We start from the raw sequence: 17,881 nt of genomic DNA, 5'->3' as shown, positions 1-17,881 counted from the left end.
GCCCAGGGCTAGGATGAGTCTCTCCAGGGTCAGTGGTTCTCTTTCCTTTACATCCCCTGAGAAGCAATTGAGGAGATGTGTTTGTTGTGGGACCCTGGAGAGTTTTCCTGTGATTTCTTTGGACTGCCCCTTAGTCTCCGCTGATATAAAGGTGCCTTAAATAAGCCAAGAAGGTGTGGACCTGAGGAGTGCTGCAGGGAGAGTATTCTGCTGGCTGACTGTGGAGGAGCAGTGGAAGATGTCCCTAAGGCAGCAGCAAGCACCAGGATCCAGATACAGGTCTGGCACTGGGAACCATAAAACCAGCAACAATAAAGACATTCTTTAGAGCCCACAGGCCAGGTGGTTGGATCTGGCTACAGGGAGCAAAACAAGCCAACAGGAGCTAAGATATGCCCTCTGGGGCCAGAGATACAACAATTTAAAGCTGAGTTCCCCTGGGAGGACTGATCACGGAAAAGAACATGTGGTGCTTCTCAGCAATGAAGACCTGTTCCCCTGGGTAAGGCAATACCCCCTGGGACAACACTGTGATTCAAATGTTATTTTACTTCATGTTTTTTACATAGAAAGTTGCTTTGAGGAGGATGCATGCATGGTGGTCCCAGGAGCCAGTGCATAAGGACAGAGTACAATGGCCCCCATTGCCTTGAGCCGAAGCAATTATAGGGCCCTGTGTCTTATCCACACCCTATGCCCGCGTATGACGGGAGCCCACTGGCCTCTTGTCTCAATGTCCTTGCTTCTCATGGACAGAGAAAGTGCCCTGGGAGAAGTAAAGAACCTGCTCCTGCTGGATGGGAGCAGATCAACATATGGACTAGCTCCTGTGCACCCCACAAGAGGTGCAGCTCTCACACAGGTATCTGGCTGGGGCCACTGGGCAGCCACCAACAACCTCCAAAAGCTTTATGGTGTCCCGAATGGAACCAGAGTACGACAAATCAAATAAAATATGATGTAAGGCCTCATTATGCATCACCCAGTATTTTTGCAAAGCAAAAGAGCCAATAATATTATATTCAAGCCTGAGCGCTTTTGAGTGCTCTAAAAGCCCTTAAGTAAAGTTCTCATTTTCATATGTGGCCTTGTGGTACCCCAATATGGGCAGAGGTACCACCACTGATAAATGAAGAGTGTTTGGGGGAGCTGCAGAAGGGGAAGCAGTCATCCCCAGATAATTTTTAAAGACTTGCCTCAAGTCTCCCTGGGAGTTACATTCATGGCCCAAGAGAGGTTTTTCTTTATTTCAAGCTCTCTCTGGGGACATATGTTTTTGCTTGAGCTTGTGAGTGTAGGAACTCTTGTTGGCTGGTTTTAAGACTGTACTTGAAGTCTAATAAAAGTAAAAGAAGGAATATAACACATGGTATTAAATTAAATACTTTATTGGTGTTTATCAATCCACAGTTTAATAGAGTTTTGACTTTCATTAAAAATTATAAAATGTAATGCGTGCAAATCATAGCATGTGGCTGCTTTTACTGAGATGGTGACATTCTGACAAATCCAGTAGACCTGCCTTATGGATAATTATATCACTTTAAATTGCAATGCTGGCTCTAGTGTATGTGTGTGGGTGGGAGGGGAATATTGTGATGCTGCTTCTAGTGTATGTAGAGATTATTGTGATGATAGGGTTCAGGACCCACTAGGTGCATACCGCGATATAAGGGTGTCACCAATAGTATTTACCTGATTGTATATATTTGAAATGTAACATAATTCAATAGTGATTGTGTAATAAGTACTTTTTCTTATTAATAGAAAAAACACTGGCTGTACAATGATGTATTGAGTTTTGTTGTTGTGTACCAGCAAGCTGGAGTTACTAGCCCACACTGCCTTCCCTGAGTATGCCTTGCACTGCTCTGTTTCGCTACCCTGAGAGAGAAAATTGCTATGATAGGGTACTTAGTTCCCAGTAAAAAACAACTACAGACTCATCACTTGTATCCTTTGCAACTAGAACCCAATTTCTTACAGTACCTGGGATGAAACAACAAAGCTCTGCAAAAAGTGATGATAAATTGAAACATATCTATCCCAAGCGTAACTGATTACTGTTAGTTCTGGAACATTTGTTATCCTGGCGCCATGAAACCTGAGGGTGCGTGAAAACTTTAAAAAAAAAAACAGACAGATAGATAGATAGATAGGTAGGTAGATAGATAGATAGATAGATAGATAGATAGATAGATAGATAGATAGATAGATAGATAGATAGATAGATAGATAGATAGATAGACAAATAGACAGGCAGGCAGGCAGGCAAATAGACAGTTAGATAGATAGATGGATTATTGAAAGTAGGTATATATTTAATTGCAAAGTGCATGAAATGAACTCATTAGTCAATTCCAGGTAGTTATCCAAGGCTGCTCACAAAACATATGCCATCCATCTAGAAAAAGCATGATTATGAGCCCATATTGAAGGATTTGTATAAAATGTTATCATTATGAAAACCAACCTGCTCAATTTGCCATGTTAGGAGTGCGGCCCAAAATACGGAAAATGATTACCGTAGTATGTTGGTGTTCGGAAGTGTCCGTTGATGGTCCGAGATCGGACTTCTCATTTCTTGATGGACAGACAGTAAAGAGTGGCTGACACAGACTGTGTACTTGAGAGGTACAACTTCTGATGAAGAAGGGTTTTCCAAGCAAATATTTGTATTTCTATTTAAAGAAATTAACACAGGAACGTTTTCATGAAGCATGACTGACACTCCTATGAAAGAGAGAAACAGACATTCAGAATAAGAGCTAAATCTGATCCCAGAAAAAAATAACATTAAGTTGCCTTTCCTTTCTAATACCAATACATGCATAACACTCTTTTAATTTATTGGACTTGATCTCTGGTATCAATGCAATATGAAAATGATGTTATTCCTAACTTTTAATATTACAAGTGTGTAATGAGATAACAGGGCCACCTTTTCTTCACATCTCGGTAAAGTATGACTAATGCCATGGTGGTTTCCAAATGTTTTATTGATGCCTGGAACACCTAATAAATAGGAACGCAGAGAACAACCTTCACCAACCACGTTGCTCAGCAAACTCCCCAGGCAGCTGTCGTATTTACAATCTAGAATCCCTCAGTTGCCTCTGGGATAGAAGCACATGCAGAGCACAGCTACAGTACAAACGTAAAAATGCCATGACACAGCTGTGTGACATGGTACATGACATAACACATCTTCCTCCTTTATTAGTAAAAATAAATTAAATACCACTTTTAACAACAACAAAAGCTTACTATATACACTCCGATCATACAACAAAACTTTAAACAATATAATAATTAAACAAAATTGCATTATCACCTACTACATCATTTCATAATCAGATAGCCATTTGGGTTCAGTTCTCACTCATTTGTCCTTACCCACTACACCAGATTCAATCCCTATTCGTCTGTCAGATTCACTCCTCACATTTCCGGCAACTTCTCGACTTACACTCTTCCCCTCCAACTCATCTTGACTGTTTTCAGTCTTCTTGATCTTTCACTTCTTGACTATTACATGTAATATCTCCATCCTGACCTTATACTTATTCTCTTTCCTCTTTCCTTCCTTCAACATCAACTTGTCCCTCAACTTGTTGCACAGGACCATCCATATTTCTTCTGTAAGCAACATATTGTTCTACTTCCCAATACAATCTTGCTTCTTTATTGGGGACACCTTCATTATTTGCAAACTCACCCTTAACCACAGCAAACCTTTTCAAATTCCAAACTTTGCCATTGCTCAACATGACAACATCACATAATACCTTGACTAGTTTCAAGGGTTCAGTGAATTGACTTTCACTCTTTCTGACTTCCAAGGTTTCCTAGACTCAACCACCATCCCCACTTCAACTGTTGTATCATCACTGTTTTTCCTTAAATTGTATTGTTTTTTGTACTTTAAATGGGAGTCCACAATTTTCTTTCTAATTTTTTTTCATAGGAAAATCTGTTGTGGAAGAACGTACTAACCATTCTGGGTTTCCTTAGTCCTGGCTTCCCTACCTCGCATTGCTTCAAAAGGTGATACCCCAAGTGCATCATGATCAGCAGTTTCTGACAGCTAATGGCAGAGCATTTTGTTATCACTGTTGAAGCGTTCTATCATTCCCTTCTCACTGGGATTATAAAGTGATGCAGTTCTATGTTTGATTCCCACGCTGGCAAATAAATTTGCGCTTTGCCAGACATGAATTAAATACCACTGTGCTAGTAAACCTTAATTCAAGAAAACATCATCCACAAATGTTAAAACAGCATCAGTGCCAACTCTTTCCACAGTTTTCACTATTGGCCATCTTGAAAAATTATCTATTAAGGCAATTACATATTTCTGTCTCTCTCTAATGGGACCTATGATATCTAGGGTGTCCCAAGGTTTTTTTTGGAACTATTGGTTCACACATACTAGGTCTAAGAGTCCGTAGAGATTTGTCAGAATTGGAACATGCAATGCAATCTCTAAACATTCTCTCCATAAACATATCTAACCCTAGCCACCAATACCATTTTATAAAAATGTGCTTAGTTTTGATAATTCCTCCATGACCCTTATGACACAAGGTTACAACTTTGTTTCTCAGGGTAATTGGTGGATCAACTCTATCACCCCTTTGCACGATTCCATTTTCCACTGTCAACTCATCTTTTACTTCCCAAAAATGCCTCAATTCTGCAGTTAAGGCACTTTGCTTTGGTCAACCTCGTTCCATTAAATGTTTTGCAATACAACATTCTTAGCAAACTCTTTTGTCCATTCCTCTTCCTTAATGCCAGATATTCTTTGATTGTGTACCAGTGCTGTCCACCATAACATTACTTTTGTCAGGAACACACTCAATGTTATAAATGAAAACTTGCAATCTCGTGGACATTCTTTCTATCCTAGCTGAAGTCTTAAATATTCCTTCTGTTGTCAGAACTTTGACCAGTGGTTTATGATCAGTTTTCACAGTACATGGTTTGCCCCATATAAAAAAAACTGAAATGTTCTATGCACACACACACGTGTGCTTCTCTTTCTCTATAACCCAAAATGTTTTCTTCCACTGGTGACAATACCCTTGATGCATAAACTATTATTCAGTCTATCCTTTTCTAATCCTTTTGTGGTGGCACTCCCCCTAAACCTTTGTTACTAGTGTTCACTAGTGTTGGGATCAAAATATTTCAGAGCAGGGGCTTTGATAATAGCATTCCTGATGTCTTCAAATTCAATCTGTTTGTCTAACATTGTATATTTTGACTGAAAAACCTTCAACAATTTTAGAATAAAATTCTACAAGATCAAGAAATGTTGCCAATTCTTCTTTGTTTCTCGGTGCAGGGACATTGCTAATTGCTTCAATCAGTTCAAGTTTTGGGGAAATACCCTCCTCACTCAACACATGGCCTAGATATGTCGCAGAACGCAAACTTGCATTTTTAAAATTCAACCATTAAGTTCCTGTTACTTAGAATCCTTAACACAGGTATCATGTTCCTGTCTGTCTTTGCCGTAAATTAAAATATCATCCTGAAAGCATTTAACATTTTTCATCTTGTCAAATGATGCATTAAATATACTGGTACAGCGGATGCTAAGCCGAAAGGCAAACCTTTGTACTGATAGCATCCCACAGGTGTAATAAAAGCTGCAAATTTCATGCTCTCCTCATGAAGGGCTATTTGATAGTATGCTGCAGATAAATCAAGTGATGTGGACCATTTTATAGCATTGATTGAGGTAAGCATTTTAGAGATTTGTTGAAGTGTGAAATTGTCAAACATGCTATTATTATTATTAAGGAAGCACAAATCAACACATAATCTGATTTCACCAGTATTGCGCCATGCAATTACTATGGGTGAAATCCATTCAGATACCTCTCCTTCTTCTAATATGCATGCACTTAACAATTTATCCAGCTCATTCTGTACTTCTTCCCTTAAAAGAATAATAATGTTTCTAACTTAGGCCCTCATTCTGACCCTGGCGGTCGGCGGAGAGACGGCGGTCGGACCGCGAACAGACCGGCGGTATTAAAAATGGCATTCTGACCGCGGCGGTCCCCGCCGCGACCGACCGCCACTTCTCCACTCCGACCGCCACGGCGGTCATGACCGCGGGGCTGGAGTTTGCGCACTCCGGCCCGGCGGTCGTCCCAAGACCGCCAAGGGTATTATGACCCTGCCTACCGCCGCGGTTTCTTGCGGGCGGGAACCGCCGTGCGAACCATGGCGGTAAGCACAATCGGGGCCAGGGAATTCCTTCCCTGGCACTGATAGGGGTCTCCCCCACCCCCCACTACCCACCCGAGTCCTCCCCCCACACCCTCCACCCCCCTGCCACCCCCCAGAGGTGGTACGAACCCCCTCCCCACCCCCACCCCGACATGCACATACATGCACCCCGACATGCACACACCCCCAACATGCACATATACACACCCCCTACACACACATACACAACGGGGACACATACCCGCACACATACATGCAGACATGCGCACCTGCCGAACAGCACACATTACCCATAGACACAGCAGCACCCCCCGCCCGCATACACGCACTCACACACCCCCTCTACACACTCACACGCACACCCCCATGCACGCCCACATCACACAACACCCCCCCACCCCCTCCCCTCACGGACGGTCAACTTACCTTGTGCGTTGGTCCTCCGGGAGGCGACGGGAGCCATGGGGAGGTGACCGCCAACAGAAGACCGCCAACAGAAGACCGCCACACAGAAATGTGGGTCGTAATTCTGTGGGCGGTGTTCTGCTGGCGTGGCGGTGGAGGTTGACCAGTCTCCACTTTCCCGCCGACCGCCAGTGTGGCTGCTGGCGGTTTTCCGGCGGAACGCTCCCAGCGGTCAGAATGCGCACAGCGGCATACCGCCGCGGTCGGCGGTCTTCACCGCGGCGGTAACTCGGCGGTCTTGCGAAAAGACCGCCAAGGTCAGAATGAGGGCCTTAGTGTATTTTAGGATGTAAATCATCCAATACAATATGATGCACAAATTCTGTCATGTTTCCAATTTGTCCCGAGAAAACCTTAGGATATTTTCCCAAGATTCTCTTTCCTAGATTTTCACTATCATCTACAGCCATCACAGATTCTAAACTATTGGAATTTAACATCATGTTGAGGTTCCCTTGATCAAGCCACTTCAACAGATAAGGCACCTTTTTAAGAATATACACTTGTCCTTAACAGTGTCCATTTTTTAATCTAAAAACAAGCAACCTGTATCCCAATACATCAATATTTTCACCAGAGAAACCTTCAGGACTAATGCCTGTAGCAAATAATGTCTCACCAATGTGGCTTACAATTTCATCTTCATTGATAAAAGTGTAAGGAGATCTGGAGTCTGCATACAGCTGGACTTCCACTCCCCCAATGCTCGTGGTAAAATAGGTTTCTTTCTCAATTTGTCGTTCCCACCACTTACATTTAAAACAATCAAATCTTTTTACTAAAAGTTCTATTAACTTGTTCTTCCTCATCCGAGTTATCCTCCTCTTCAATGCATTTTACCTTCACATTTTGTTTTCTTACTAACCTTAGGAGGGTGTCCAATTCTTCCACATGATGAACACTTTGCTTTAGTGGCAGGACATGATTTGCTGTTACCAGGATGTGAATCATTGTCACAGCAATAACACTTCAGATTTTCTTTAGGAGTATCTTTTTATTCTGACTATATCTATTGATATTTTCTAATGTAAGGACTTTCTCTTTATTTTTGATCTTACTAATCTCTTCATCTTGTTGACTGCAAACCTCGCCCTTTACTGCCTTGATACTACAACTGGATAATTCATCCTTTCTCAAGATGGCTACAATATATCTTGTAGTTCTACATCCCCATTAACTCACAATCTCTCTTGGGTTATAGGATCCTTGGTATGCCTAACTACTTGCCAGGGGCGGCTCCTAGCCTAGGAATAGGCATATCCAAAAGAATATGTTACCATTGAACCCTATGCAGTGTGATAAAGCAAGCAAATTTTGCTATCTAATGATATCAAACACATTTTCTAGATTGATAGACAGGATTATTGGGTATTCCTGGGTTCTGCAGCATTTTCTTTAACACTCTAGATAATAGCTTAACATTCAGTGATGTGCAGCTTCTGAGTAGAAAAATGTTTAATCCATGTGTACTAGCTCTTGTAGGATAGCTAAGATCCATCTTGCCAAAACCTTACTTGACACTTTATAACCTCTATTAAGTAACAATAAAAGATCTGTAGGTGGGCCAGTCTATGAGAGCGCTTTAGAGTTTTGGGAGGGATGCTACAAGAGCTTCCACAGAGCAGAAAATTAAAATGTTTTTATATGCACTGCTAGTAAATCAACTTACGCCAGATAGAATCCGGTCAATAGTTTGTCAGTGCATGACAATTTCCCAACTGACATATCTTTTATTGCCTCTTGAATTTTCAGTAAAGTCATAGGTTGACTTGGGGTTTTCCACTGATCTGCGGTTAGCACCATCCTCAAAAGATTCAATATCCCACAACATTGTTTTTTTGCCCTCTTTATACAGATTTCTGTAGTATCCTATCAAAGCTTTATTTACTTTGTCGTTTGTGTATGCTGCCACCCCATTTGAGTTTCTAAGTTGTGTGATAGGCACCATCCCCTTCCCATTTAAGCTAAGCATGTGAGCACTCAACCAATCTTATGATCCTTTGTGTGTGGTTTAAGTATGTACTCATTATAATTACGGCATCTTAATTTCTTGACTATGATTTTCCCTTTCAAATGTTGCTGATTGTGTTTGGGAGGAGTAAAATATTACTTCCTTTTCCAATCTTTTTAGTACCCTCTACATCATGTTAATTTCTTGTTGTAACTGTTTACATATCCCTACAATTGCTTTGATGCAGTGTCCTTTCATAATTGTTTTGAGGGCTTCCTTCCACATCAATGTATCTATTGCTGTGGCCTCATTTTTCTTGAAATAGTTCTGTTTTACATCCATAATGTCATTCACAAAAACTGGGTATCCCTGCATGGTGCTCGGTAGGCACCAAATGCATATAGATGTCAGTGATCTACACCATTCCATCACCACCATTATTGGATTATGGTCTGTGTGTTATGGGTGATAGCAAGCTGGTGGAGCATAGACCAGGTCTAGACCGGTGTCACCAGACAGGTGATATGTCTAAATACATTGTCCAAGTATTCAAATCTTTGGTTGCTTCCCATTATGTTATGTTATGCAGCTTTGCGGAGTGCATTATCACCCAGGAGGGTATCCTGGTGCTGATCAGGTCTGAGTTTAGCCATACCCAGGGCCCAACAGTACTACTGAAAAAGACATGCCTTCCGCTTTTTGTTGAAGTATAGATGGATGAAAGGCTCTTATGAGTCACTGCAGGTTATACCTCGTTTTAGGAGCTATGTAGGAGAAGGCTCCGCCACCTGATCTGGTTTTCTGTATGTGTGAGATTTGTGCTAGTAGGAGTCTGGTCAAGAAGAGGTGTCTGCAAGGCTTGTGAAAGCAGATTCGATTGCTGAGATACGCTAGGCCACTATTATGTAGAGCCTTGAAAGTGTGTCTTGAAAGTAAGGATGAGGAGTTTGAATTCTGCTCATTTGTGAATGGGGAGCCAGTGGAGCTCTTTCAGGTATGATGTGACGTGACTCCGATGTGGGAGGTTGAGAGTGATTCTGGCTACTGAATCCTGAATAGCCTACAGCCTTCTGATACATTTTCTGTTGATCCTGGCACATAGGGTGTGTTGTAAGCTTGTGACAAGGGCATTGTTTTGGGTTCTAATTGGGAGCCATTTGAAAATCTTCCTCAGCATCTTCAGGGTATGGAAACATGAGGCAGTGATAGCATTGACTTGGGCAGTCATGTCAAGATTGTTGTAGGTAGTGATCCTGAGTCATGGGTGGTGGAGATTGGTGTCAGTTCAGCCACCAGGTGGAGTCCCATGGTGATGTGCCATTCCTGAAGATCACTATTTCTATCTTCTAGGTGGTCAGCTCTAGATAGTTGGTCTTCATCCAGTCATCCAGTCGTGCAGGCATTGAACTGGATCTGAGTACTGGGTATCTTGTTTGTAAGGCTAAGAATGAGTTATGTGTCATCAGCGTAGGAAAGGACGTTGATGTCATAAGAGGGAATGATGCTGGGCAGAGGGATCATATATGCACTGAAGCGGGTCAGGTTTGGGGAGGATCCTCCACAGATGAGGTTGCTTGTGTCCTAGGTGTACACTGACATCCTGACTGACTGGGTCTTTCCAGTCAGGAAGAAGCAGTTCTATTAGAGTGGGTGCCTTTGGATTACGTTGTTGTGTAGGTGCTGGAAGAGGATGAGGATGGGGTGGAAGGCTGTGTCAAATGTTACTGAGAGGTTCAGGAGGATAAGGGCCGCTATGTCTCCTCTGTTCAGAGGCATGTGGATGTCATCCATGGTGGTGACGAGGGCAGTTTCAGTGCTGTAGTTGGGGCTGAAATCAGACTGAGTAGTGTCAAGGACAAGGAGTTGGTGGTTGTTGAGGTATTCAGTGAGGAGTCTGTTAATGATTTTCTCTATGACCTTGGCCAGGAATGGTAGCAGGGAGATCAGTCCATAGTTGGTGAGTGCTGAAGGGTCCGCAGAGGGTTTCTTGAGCAATGGGGGACAGTTGCATGTTTCCATGCATTTGGAAAGGTTGCGGAAGAGGTGGCGGCATTAAAAATGGGTGTGAGCATGGCACTGATGGGCTGCTGTCCTCTGGAGTAGGAGTGGTGAGGACAGGGGTCTTACGGGCCCATGAGTAGATGGACAACATGGTGGCAGCGATTTGTTATGGGGTGATGACGGGCCATGTGGTTAACATGTTTTTTGGATAAGATCATAAGACATTTGGCGAAGTCTGTTGGGTCCAGCTGCAGGCTGAAGTTGCTGTAAATGATAGTGATTTTATTGCTGAAGAATTTAGAGAGGTTATTGCTGTCTTCCTGCTATGGGTGGATGTGAATGATATAATGAAATGTCCATCAGACAGTTGTAGTCTTCCCCTAAGTTTAGCAGAATACGTGGGCAACTGGTTAAATGATCAGATAGTGTTGCATGAAAGGTTGACTGATCAGTGCTCAGCACACCACAGGGTCACCCATAAGGAATGCATGCCTTCCATCTCTATCTATTTTGACATACCACAGCACAAATGGTGTACCATGCCTAGTCCAGGTAAGGACTCCTCTAGCATATGATGAATATAATGTTGTGTAAAGCCGCCAATGCCATCTAAGTTGTAATTTAGTAACTACCAGGCTTGAGAGATGAGTCTCTTGTACAAACATTTAATATAGGAATGTATTTTTGAAAACCTGGGAACTGTGCCCTTGCCAGTAACGTTCTACATCACTAAGTGGGATTCATTATAACTCTTGGCCATCCGTAAGCAGTAGGTGACCTGCGCATTAGTGGTAGTTACAACCTGCTACCCTCCCTCAAGGTTCACTGTATCCTTCAATATTTGTGTGCAATCAAGACCCAAAGCCTCCAAGCCACCAGGAGCAGTCTCCAAAACCTTTTCCCCAGGATAGCAATGCAATGGTCTGCTGTTTATGTAAACATAAAGATAACGTTTGACTTCCATTTAGCATCTTAGAGAAGTAATGAGGGTAGTGTTCTTAAAAGTAAGTGAGCCACACAAGTCATCCTTCCTTTCCCTCATCAAAGGAACTTACCAAGTAATATTCCAATCAGCATTATTCCATGTAGTGCACTCAGTTTCTTCTTTTAACCGTTGTAGATGCACTGCCTCAATTCAAGTCTTTTTAGGAAAGTTTGTCATAGTCATTCAGAGACCATATGCCAATCATGAGGTCATTTCAGGCAGGTCAGGGTTTTCTTGTGTTCCGGTCCAAGGTACGTTTCAGAAGACAAATATTCCGGTGCAGAGGTTTCCACCAAAATGGGAGATTTGTCTGGTTGGTGAGCAGCTGTTGCTGTCTTCATTGCTACGCATCCTGCTTTGATCTGGTCTTGTTGTGGTCTTTTTGCACCACTGTAATTTGACTCTTCCCTCTTTCTTTTCCTGTCAATCCAGCCAGCAGAACACTTCATGTGGCTCTGTGAATGACGCTCCTTTCCTATCCACCATCACTTTGAGTTTTGCAGAAACAACTGCATGTATCTGCTTCCTACTTTGCGCAGCCTTCTATAAATCTCTAGAAATGGAACAATGTTGCTGCACCGCCTCTATATTGTGTGGAGAAATTACTTTGGTTCCCCCATTTGTCAAGTTCACCCTTTCATATGGCTTTTGAAGTATGATGTCTCTGCCTTTGTGGAGTAGTTGGGTGACCACTGGTAGTGAGGTGCCCCAGTGGAAGGCCTCTGTGTTGGCACTCTGCACTCCCTGTCCATGGGAGAAAACTTGGAGGAGACTATGGTGGTAACTCTTTTTCCATTCACTTACCTAGGAATTCCAGCATATTGTTGCCCTTCATTCACGACGATTCAGTCCAAGATGCAGATTGCAGTTGGTCCATCCCTCTGCATCTTGTGCCGCATATTCCAACTGTATTATTGCCATACTCAATATCAACAGTTATTTCTGCAATAATGTGTGATTAGGTTTAAAATGGGCTGTGTTTAAAAAAAAGATTGCTTTATTTAAAAGCAATCACAGACACAGTGGTCTGCTCACCCTAGCAGGCCACCATCCCTGTGATGGCTGCTATTCCTAATGGGTCGCAAATTGCAATCTACTTCATTTATATTCACGAGGTAGGTCTATTTACAACCCATTATGAATCACAGATGAAACTCAAAAGAGTTTTAAACAATTGAAATAGTGATTTCCTAATTGTGATTCACAGGAAATTGCAACTAGGAAACCTCTATTTCAAATCTTCATACATGTAGCCCTGGGTTTCTGACAATACCCACATATTTGTGTGCAGTCACCTGTAGCAGTGCTTATTTTGTGAAAGAATAAGTTCAGGTTCCCAAATTCTTCATCAGAAACTCACCACTGCTGAAGGGTGGGATGCCTAATATCAAGGCTGTCCATTCTTTAATTAACTTAATATATCGTTCTTCCACCATCCTACACTTCCTGCCCCTTTCTCAATCTTACAGGTTCTTTCCATCCCTGTTTTCTCCCTTTGACACTGTTTTTCCATAGTTCTCTTCCTCCTTCTTTCTTTTTTATGCCCTTCTTTGTCCTCTAGTGGGTTAAAGTCTGATGGTGATGTTCAGTTCAGGTCCCCAAAAATGTTTGCTGGTAGGCCCCACCGGTAACCACCTACTCAAATTAATCACTGCCTGGCTTCACAATGTGACTGTTTGTTGCCGACATATGTACATTTTCTCTTTGTTTCTCTTTGTGTTTGGTATCTCTGTCCCTCGAACTGGCATTGAAATGTCATCGACTGTGATTTGACACTATCATATCCTCTTTACCATCTAGCGATTCATTCATCTTTCCTTCGCCATGGGGCTTCATTGCCTCTGTCTGCACCTGTGGCTGTCACTGTGGGGCCTGGAGTCACTATACTTGACTGCAGACCCATAGCCAGTATACACAGGTCTAATTTTGTTACCTAAATCTGTCATGGGGAACACAGACACACATTATTTCCTTGTAACAGGCTGGCATGCTCTTATGTGGACCTAGTGTACCGTCACAGAAAAGTGAATGCTGGAAATCAAGACTTTTACCTCTAAATACTGTTCCCATTATTCAGAAGGAGGTAGCCTTCTAAGAAAGCTGTGAAGGAAGTAAGCAGAGGCCACAAGAGTGCCACATTCCACTCAGACGACTGTTACATCAGGTAAAAGCAATATTGCTGCGATTTAAATTCCCATATAGGATGAAGTAGACACAGTGTTCCAAGCTGTCAGTTGCAAGCACAGGCCCATGTTTACAGACTACGCCAGAGTTCCAGTGGATTTAGGGACTGACTTAGAGTTTTGCAGAGCGGTTATTCTGTCACAAATGTGATAGATCTCCCATCCGTCGTATTACAAGTTTTATAGGCTATAATGGAATTGTAATACAGTGGATGGGATATCTGTCATGTTAGTGATGGCACCCCCTTTGCCAAACTCTAAATCAGGCTCTTAGGGCCTGATTTAGATTTCAGCAGATGGAGACTCCTTCACAATGGTGTCGGATATTCAGTCAGTGGAAATATAAATCCCATAGGAAATAATGGAATTTATATTTTGGTGGATGGAATATCCGTAACCGCTGTGACGGAGTAACCCGTCTGCCAAAATCTAAATCAGGCCCTTAGTCTTCTTTGCTTTGCTGCATCTGAGTGTTGCTCTTCATGTTATCTGATGATTGATAGTTGTATCCACTCTGTTACAACCAGTTAGAGGACTATTCTCACAGGTAATGGAAGGTGCCAAGTCTTTCAATATCACTCTCTTCATATTAACCATGTCCCAGTCGTCTTGGCGATAGAAAAGACACTATGATGCCATCCATTTATGGGCTGTCAGTGTGCCTATTGCTCTCCTAGCTGAGGACAGTGAAGTTTTCTCAGCATACAGTTTCCTAAAAGGTGCAGGCCATTGTGAGGAGCATTGGCATCTCTGATTCTGTCTGTCTCTGCGCCTCACTGGTGTTTCTATCGAGTCCATGACTGATTTCAGGCTCCAATGATGACCATGGGCTGCCTGTGGGATGCCAGCAGCAGAAACAATTGACCCTAGAGGGCCCCCAACAAGCCATCCGGTACACAGGCTGGCTTGCAAGGTTGCCTAATCATCACTGCCCTGGGAGGCATGAGAAGGGACATAACGCAGGCCTCCACAGCCTCTACAGTGATGTAGCACATACTTAGTGCTGCTTCTCATGTCACAAAAGTCATCTATGAGTGACAGTATATGTATTATGCTAAACAAAGTACTAATGATTTGAATGTAGAGGATGCACTGAGAGAATGCCCATCTTGGATGTGCATTCATTTAGACTACTGTTAGAAACCCTGCTGGTATTGAAGTAATATTAAATGCTTAAAGGATTAAACTGTTTTTATTAAGTAATTTAGACTTTAGTCCAATAGTATGTGTTAGTGATTGGGTCTCTAGTTGGCAGACGTATGTACACTGTCCAAGCAGAGACCACAATCCTGGTCAGGGTAAGTCACAACACAACCCAAATTATCGTCTGCTCCTCCTCTAGTAGCTTGGAACAGAGCAGGCAGGCTTGACTTAGAAGGAAATGTGTAAAGTATTTGTGCAATAACTCATACAGTAACACATTGAAAACACCAGTTTAGAAAAAAAGATAATATTTATCTAAATAAAATAAGACCAAACGACAAAATTCCAATATGAACAAGTCAAGATGTCATTTTTTAAAGGTTACGTTAGTATCAATCCTTAAGAATCAGTGGTTGTATCCTTTTAACACACAGTACCTGAGATGTATCAAAAATAACAACACACGCGGGATGCTGAGGAGAAGATGTGTTGAAAAATGAGGCACTGCATTGAATATTCTGGCGCAACACAGTCGGTGCCTTGTTTCTTTACACGCTGCAAGCCGATGCATTAATTTCCAGGAGCGTGGCCTTGGTTCCTCACTATGATGCGGGGATTCTTTAAAGCCCAGGGATGATACTTTGAAAATCCTTGCCACGCTGGTAAGAAGGAGAAGGCGCTGCATCGATCGGTAGGATTTTCTTCTCTCAGATGAAGTCTTCGTGGCCCTGAGACTTCAGAACAGGAAGCAAGTTCAATTCAAGCCTTTGGAGAGCAGTTCCAGCAGATTCAAGGGCCAGCAGGCAGCAGGGCACAAGCTAAGCAGCAGTCCTTCCAGCAAACCAGTCCAGATGAGTCCTTTGGGCAGCCATGCAGTCCCTCTGACATAGTCCTTTTGTAGATCCAGAAGTATCTGATTTTGGAGGGTCACAGCCCCAATATATATATCCAAAAAGGCCTTTGAAGTGGGGGAACTTCAAAAAGTGGTTTTGAAGTGCACAAGGTCGCCTTTGAACCCAGCTCTGTCTGCCAGGATCACTGTGGGAGTTATCAGTTCTTTGTGTGGGGTCAGACCACTGGCCTTTGAAGTGTAAGTGAGAGCCTCTCCACCCTTCCTGCCCAGGGAAACCCATTCAGTATGCAGTTGAATGCAGATGTGGCCAAGGGTCCTGTGTTTATGGCTATCTGGGTGGAATGTACAAGGGGAGTTGTCAACAGCACAGCCCAGACGTGGATTAGAGACTGGCGGTAAGGCACAGAAGACAGTAATTGCAGAGAAATGCCCACTTTCAAAAAATTGCATTTCTAAAATAGTAATATTAAATCCAACTTCACCAGTGAGCAGGATTTTCTATTATCATTCTGGCCATACTAAACATGACGGGGCTACTCCTTTCAGATGAGAATCAACCACTCAAAAGTATATAAGGGCAGTTCTAATGATGGCCTATGAGAGTAGCAGGCCTCACAGTACTGAAAAACAAATTTGTGGGTTTTTCACTACCAGGACATGTAAAACACACATCATACCTTTTGACATAGCACCCTGCCCTATGGGTTACCTAGGACCTACCTTAGGGGTGACTTATCGGGAGAGGAAGAGAAAAGTTTGAGGCTTGGCAAGTAGTTTTAAATACCAAGTCAAAGTGGTAGTGAAACGGCACACATAGGCCTTGCAATGGCAGGCCTGAGACATGGTTAAGGGGCTACTTATGTGGGTGGCACAACCAGTGCTGCAGGCCCACTAGTACCATTTAATTTACAGGCCCTGGGCGCCTTTAGTGCAGTTTAGGAGGGATTTATAGGTAAGTTAAACAGGTCAATTGGGTAAGAGCCAATGTTACAATGTTTAGCGGAGAGAGCACATGCACTTTAGCACTGGTCAGCAGTGGTAAAGTGTGCAGAGTCCTAAAACCAGCAAAAACAGGGTCAGAAAAATGGAGGGAGGCAGGCAGGCAAAAAGCTGGGGATGTCCATACTAAGGCTGCCAGGTCTAACAGTATGTATTGGAAGGATATTGAATATTTAATTATTAATGATTACACTACATGTGCAAAGATGGAGCAAATGTAGTTCCACGTTATACTGATTGATATGTATTAACAGAGTAATTTTGTTGAAATCGTTTAAATGTAAATGCTAATAAGGAAATATTCATGATGAATTAATCGACTGCGTATTAAGATGTGTTATATTTGATGTGCAGTATTGATTCATTTGCATTAGTCTAAGTGAGGCCTGTTAGGCCCTGTTCTTGTGCTTGTGCAAAATAGGCAACGGTGTTTCCTTAAAGTGAACATTCTTTCAGGATTATTTTCCATAAGAAGACTAGCCTTGGTAATAGACCCTTGTTGTTTTACACATAGAGAGTTAGACAATTTGACCTTGAATGTGGAACATCCTGGGCTGTAGACCAGCAAATTTACCATTTGTTTCAAACCTTGTGTGGAGCTATATGGATGGATGCAGTTCCCATGACAGACCTGGGAAGATGTGCTAATGTTTCAACTTGGAGTTGTGTGATTGATTTCTGTTGAATGATGCCCCTTCAACGTTATATGGACTGTTACCCCTGATTAATCAGATTGCTGTATGAACTTTAGAATGTTGTTGACCAGCTGGGCTTTGGTTAGAAGCAGAAGGGTCAGATCCAGATTGCCAGATTCCTCTCGGTCGGATTTTCAGATCTTCCAGGACCCTTGCAGATGAAAAACCTTGCATGCTGAGTCCCTTGGAGAGGTATCTTCCTCTCTGCTTTGCCCCTTTGCAATGCCTTTTGAGACTTAGAGATTTTCTTCCTAACCCTTAAAGGAAACAAATGATCGAGCTTCTGAAATGCTGATGCTTTCCCTTTTTATTTATCTTTTTCCAACTCTAATTAGTAGCTTATTGCCTACAATTACCTTT

At 42.5% G+C, this 17,881-nt stretch overlaps 1 protein-coding gene across 2 annotated transcripts in view; it reads right to left on the bottom strand.

Moving 5' to 3' along the window:
* The window catches only part of LOC138284352 (SITS-binding protein-like), a 948,640-nt gene that overhangs the window by 595,738 nt on the left and 335,021 nt on the right, over positions 1 to 17,881 (bottom strand). For both annotated transcript variants that reach the window (XM_069223028.1, XM_069223029.1), the window contains exon 3: positions 2,526 to 2,733. In XM_069223028.1, the coding sequence (XP_069079129.1) occupies positions 2,526 to 2,733 (208 nt within the window). The remainder of the gene's footprint in view (positions 1 to 2,525; positions 2,734 to 17,881) is intronic.

The sequence above is a fragment of the Pleurodeles waltl genome, chromosome 3_1 (genome assembly GCF_031143425.1).
Source record: "Pleurodeles waltl isolate 20211129_DDA chromosome 3_1, aPleWal1.hap1.20221129, whole genome shotgun sequence".
NCBI classification, from domain to species: Eukaryota; Metazoa; Chordata; class Amphibia; order Caudata; family Salamandridae; genus Pleurodeles; species Pleurodeles waltl.
This window is presented reverse-complemented; position numbering and strand designations above follow the sequence as displayed.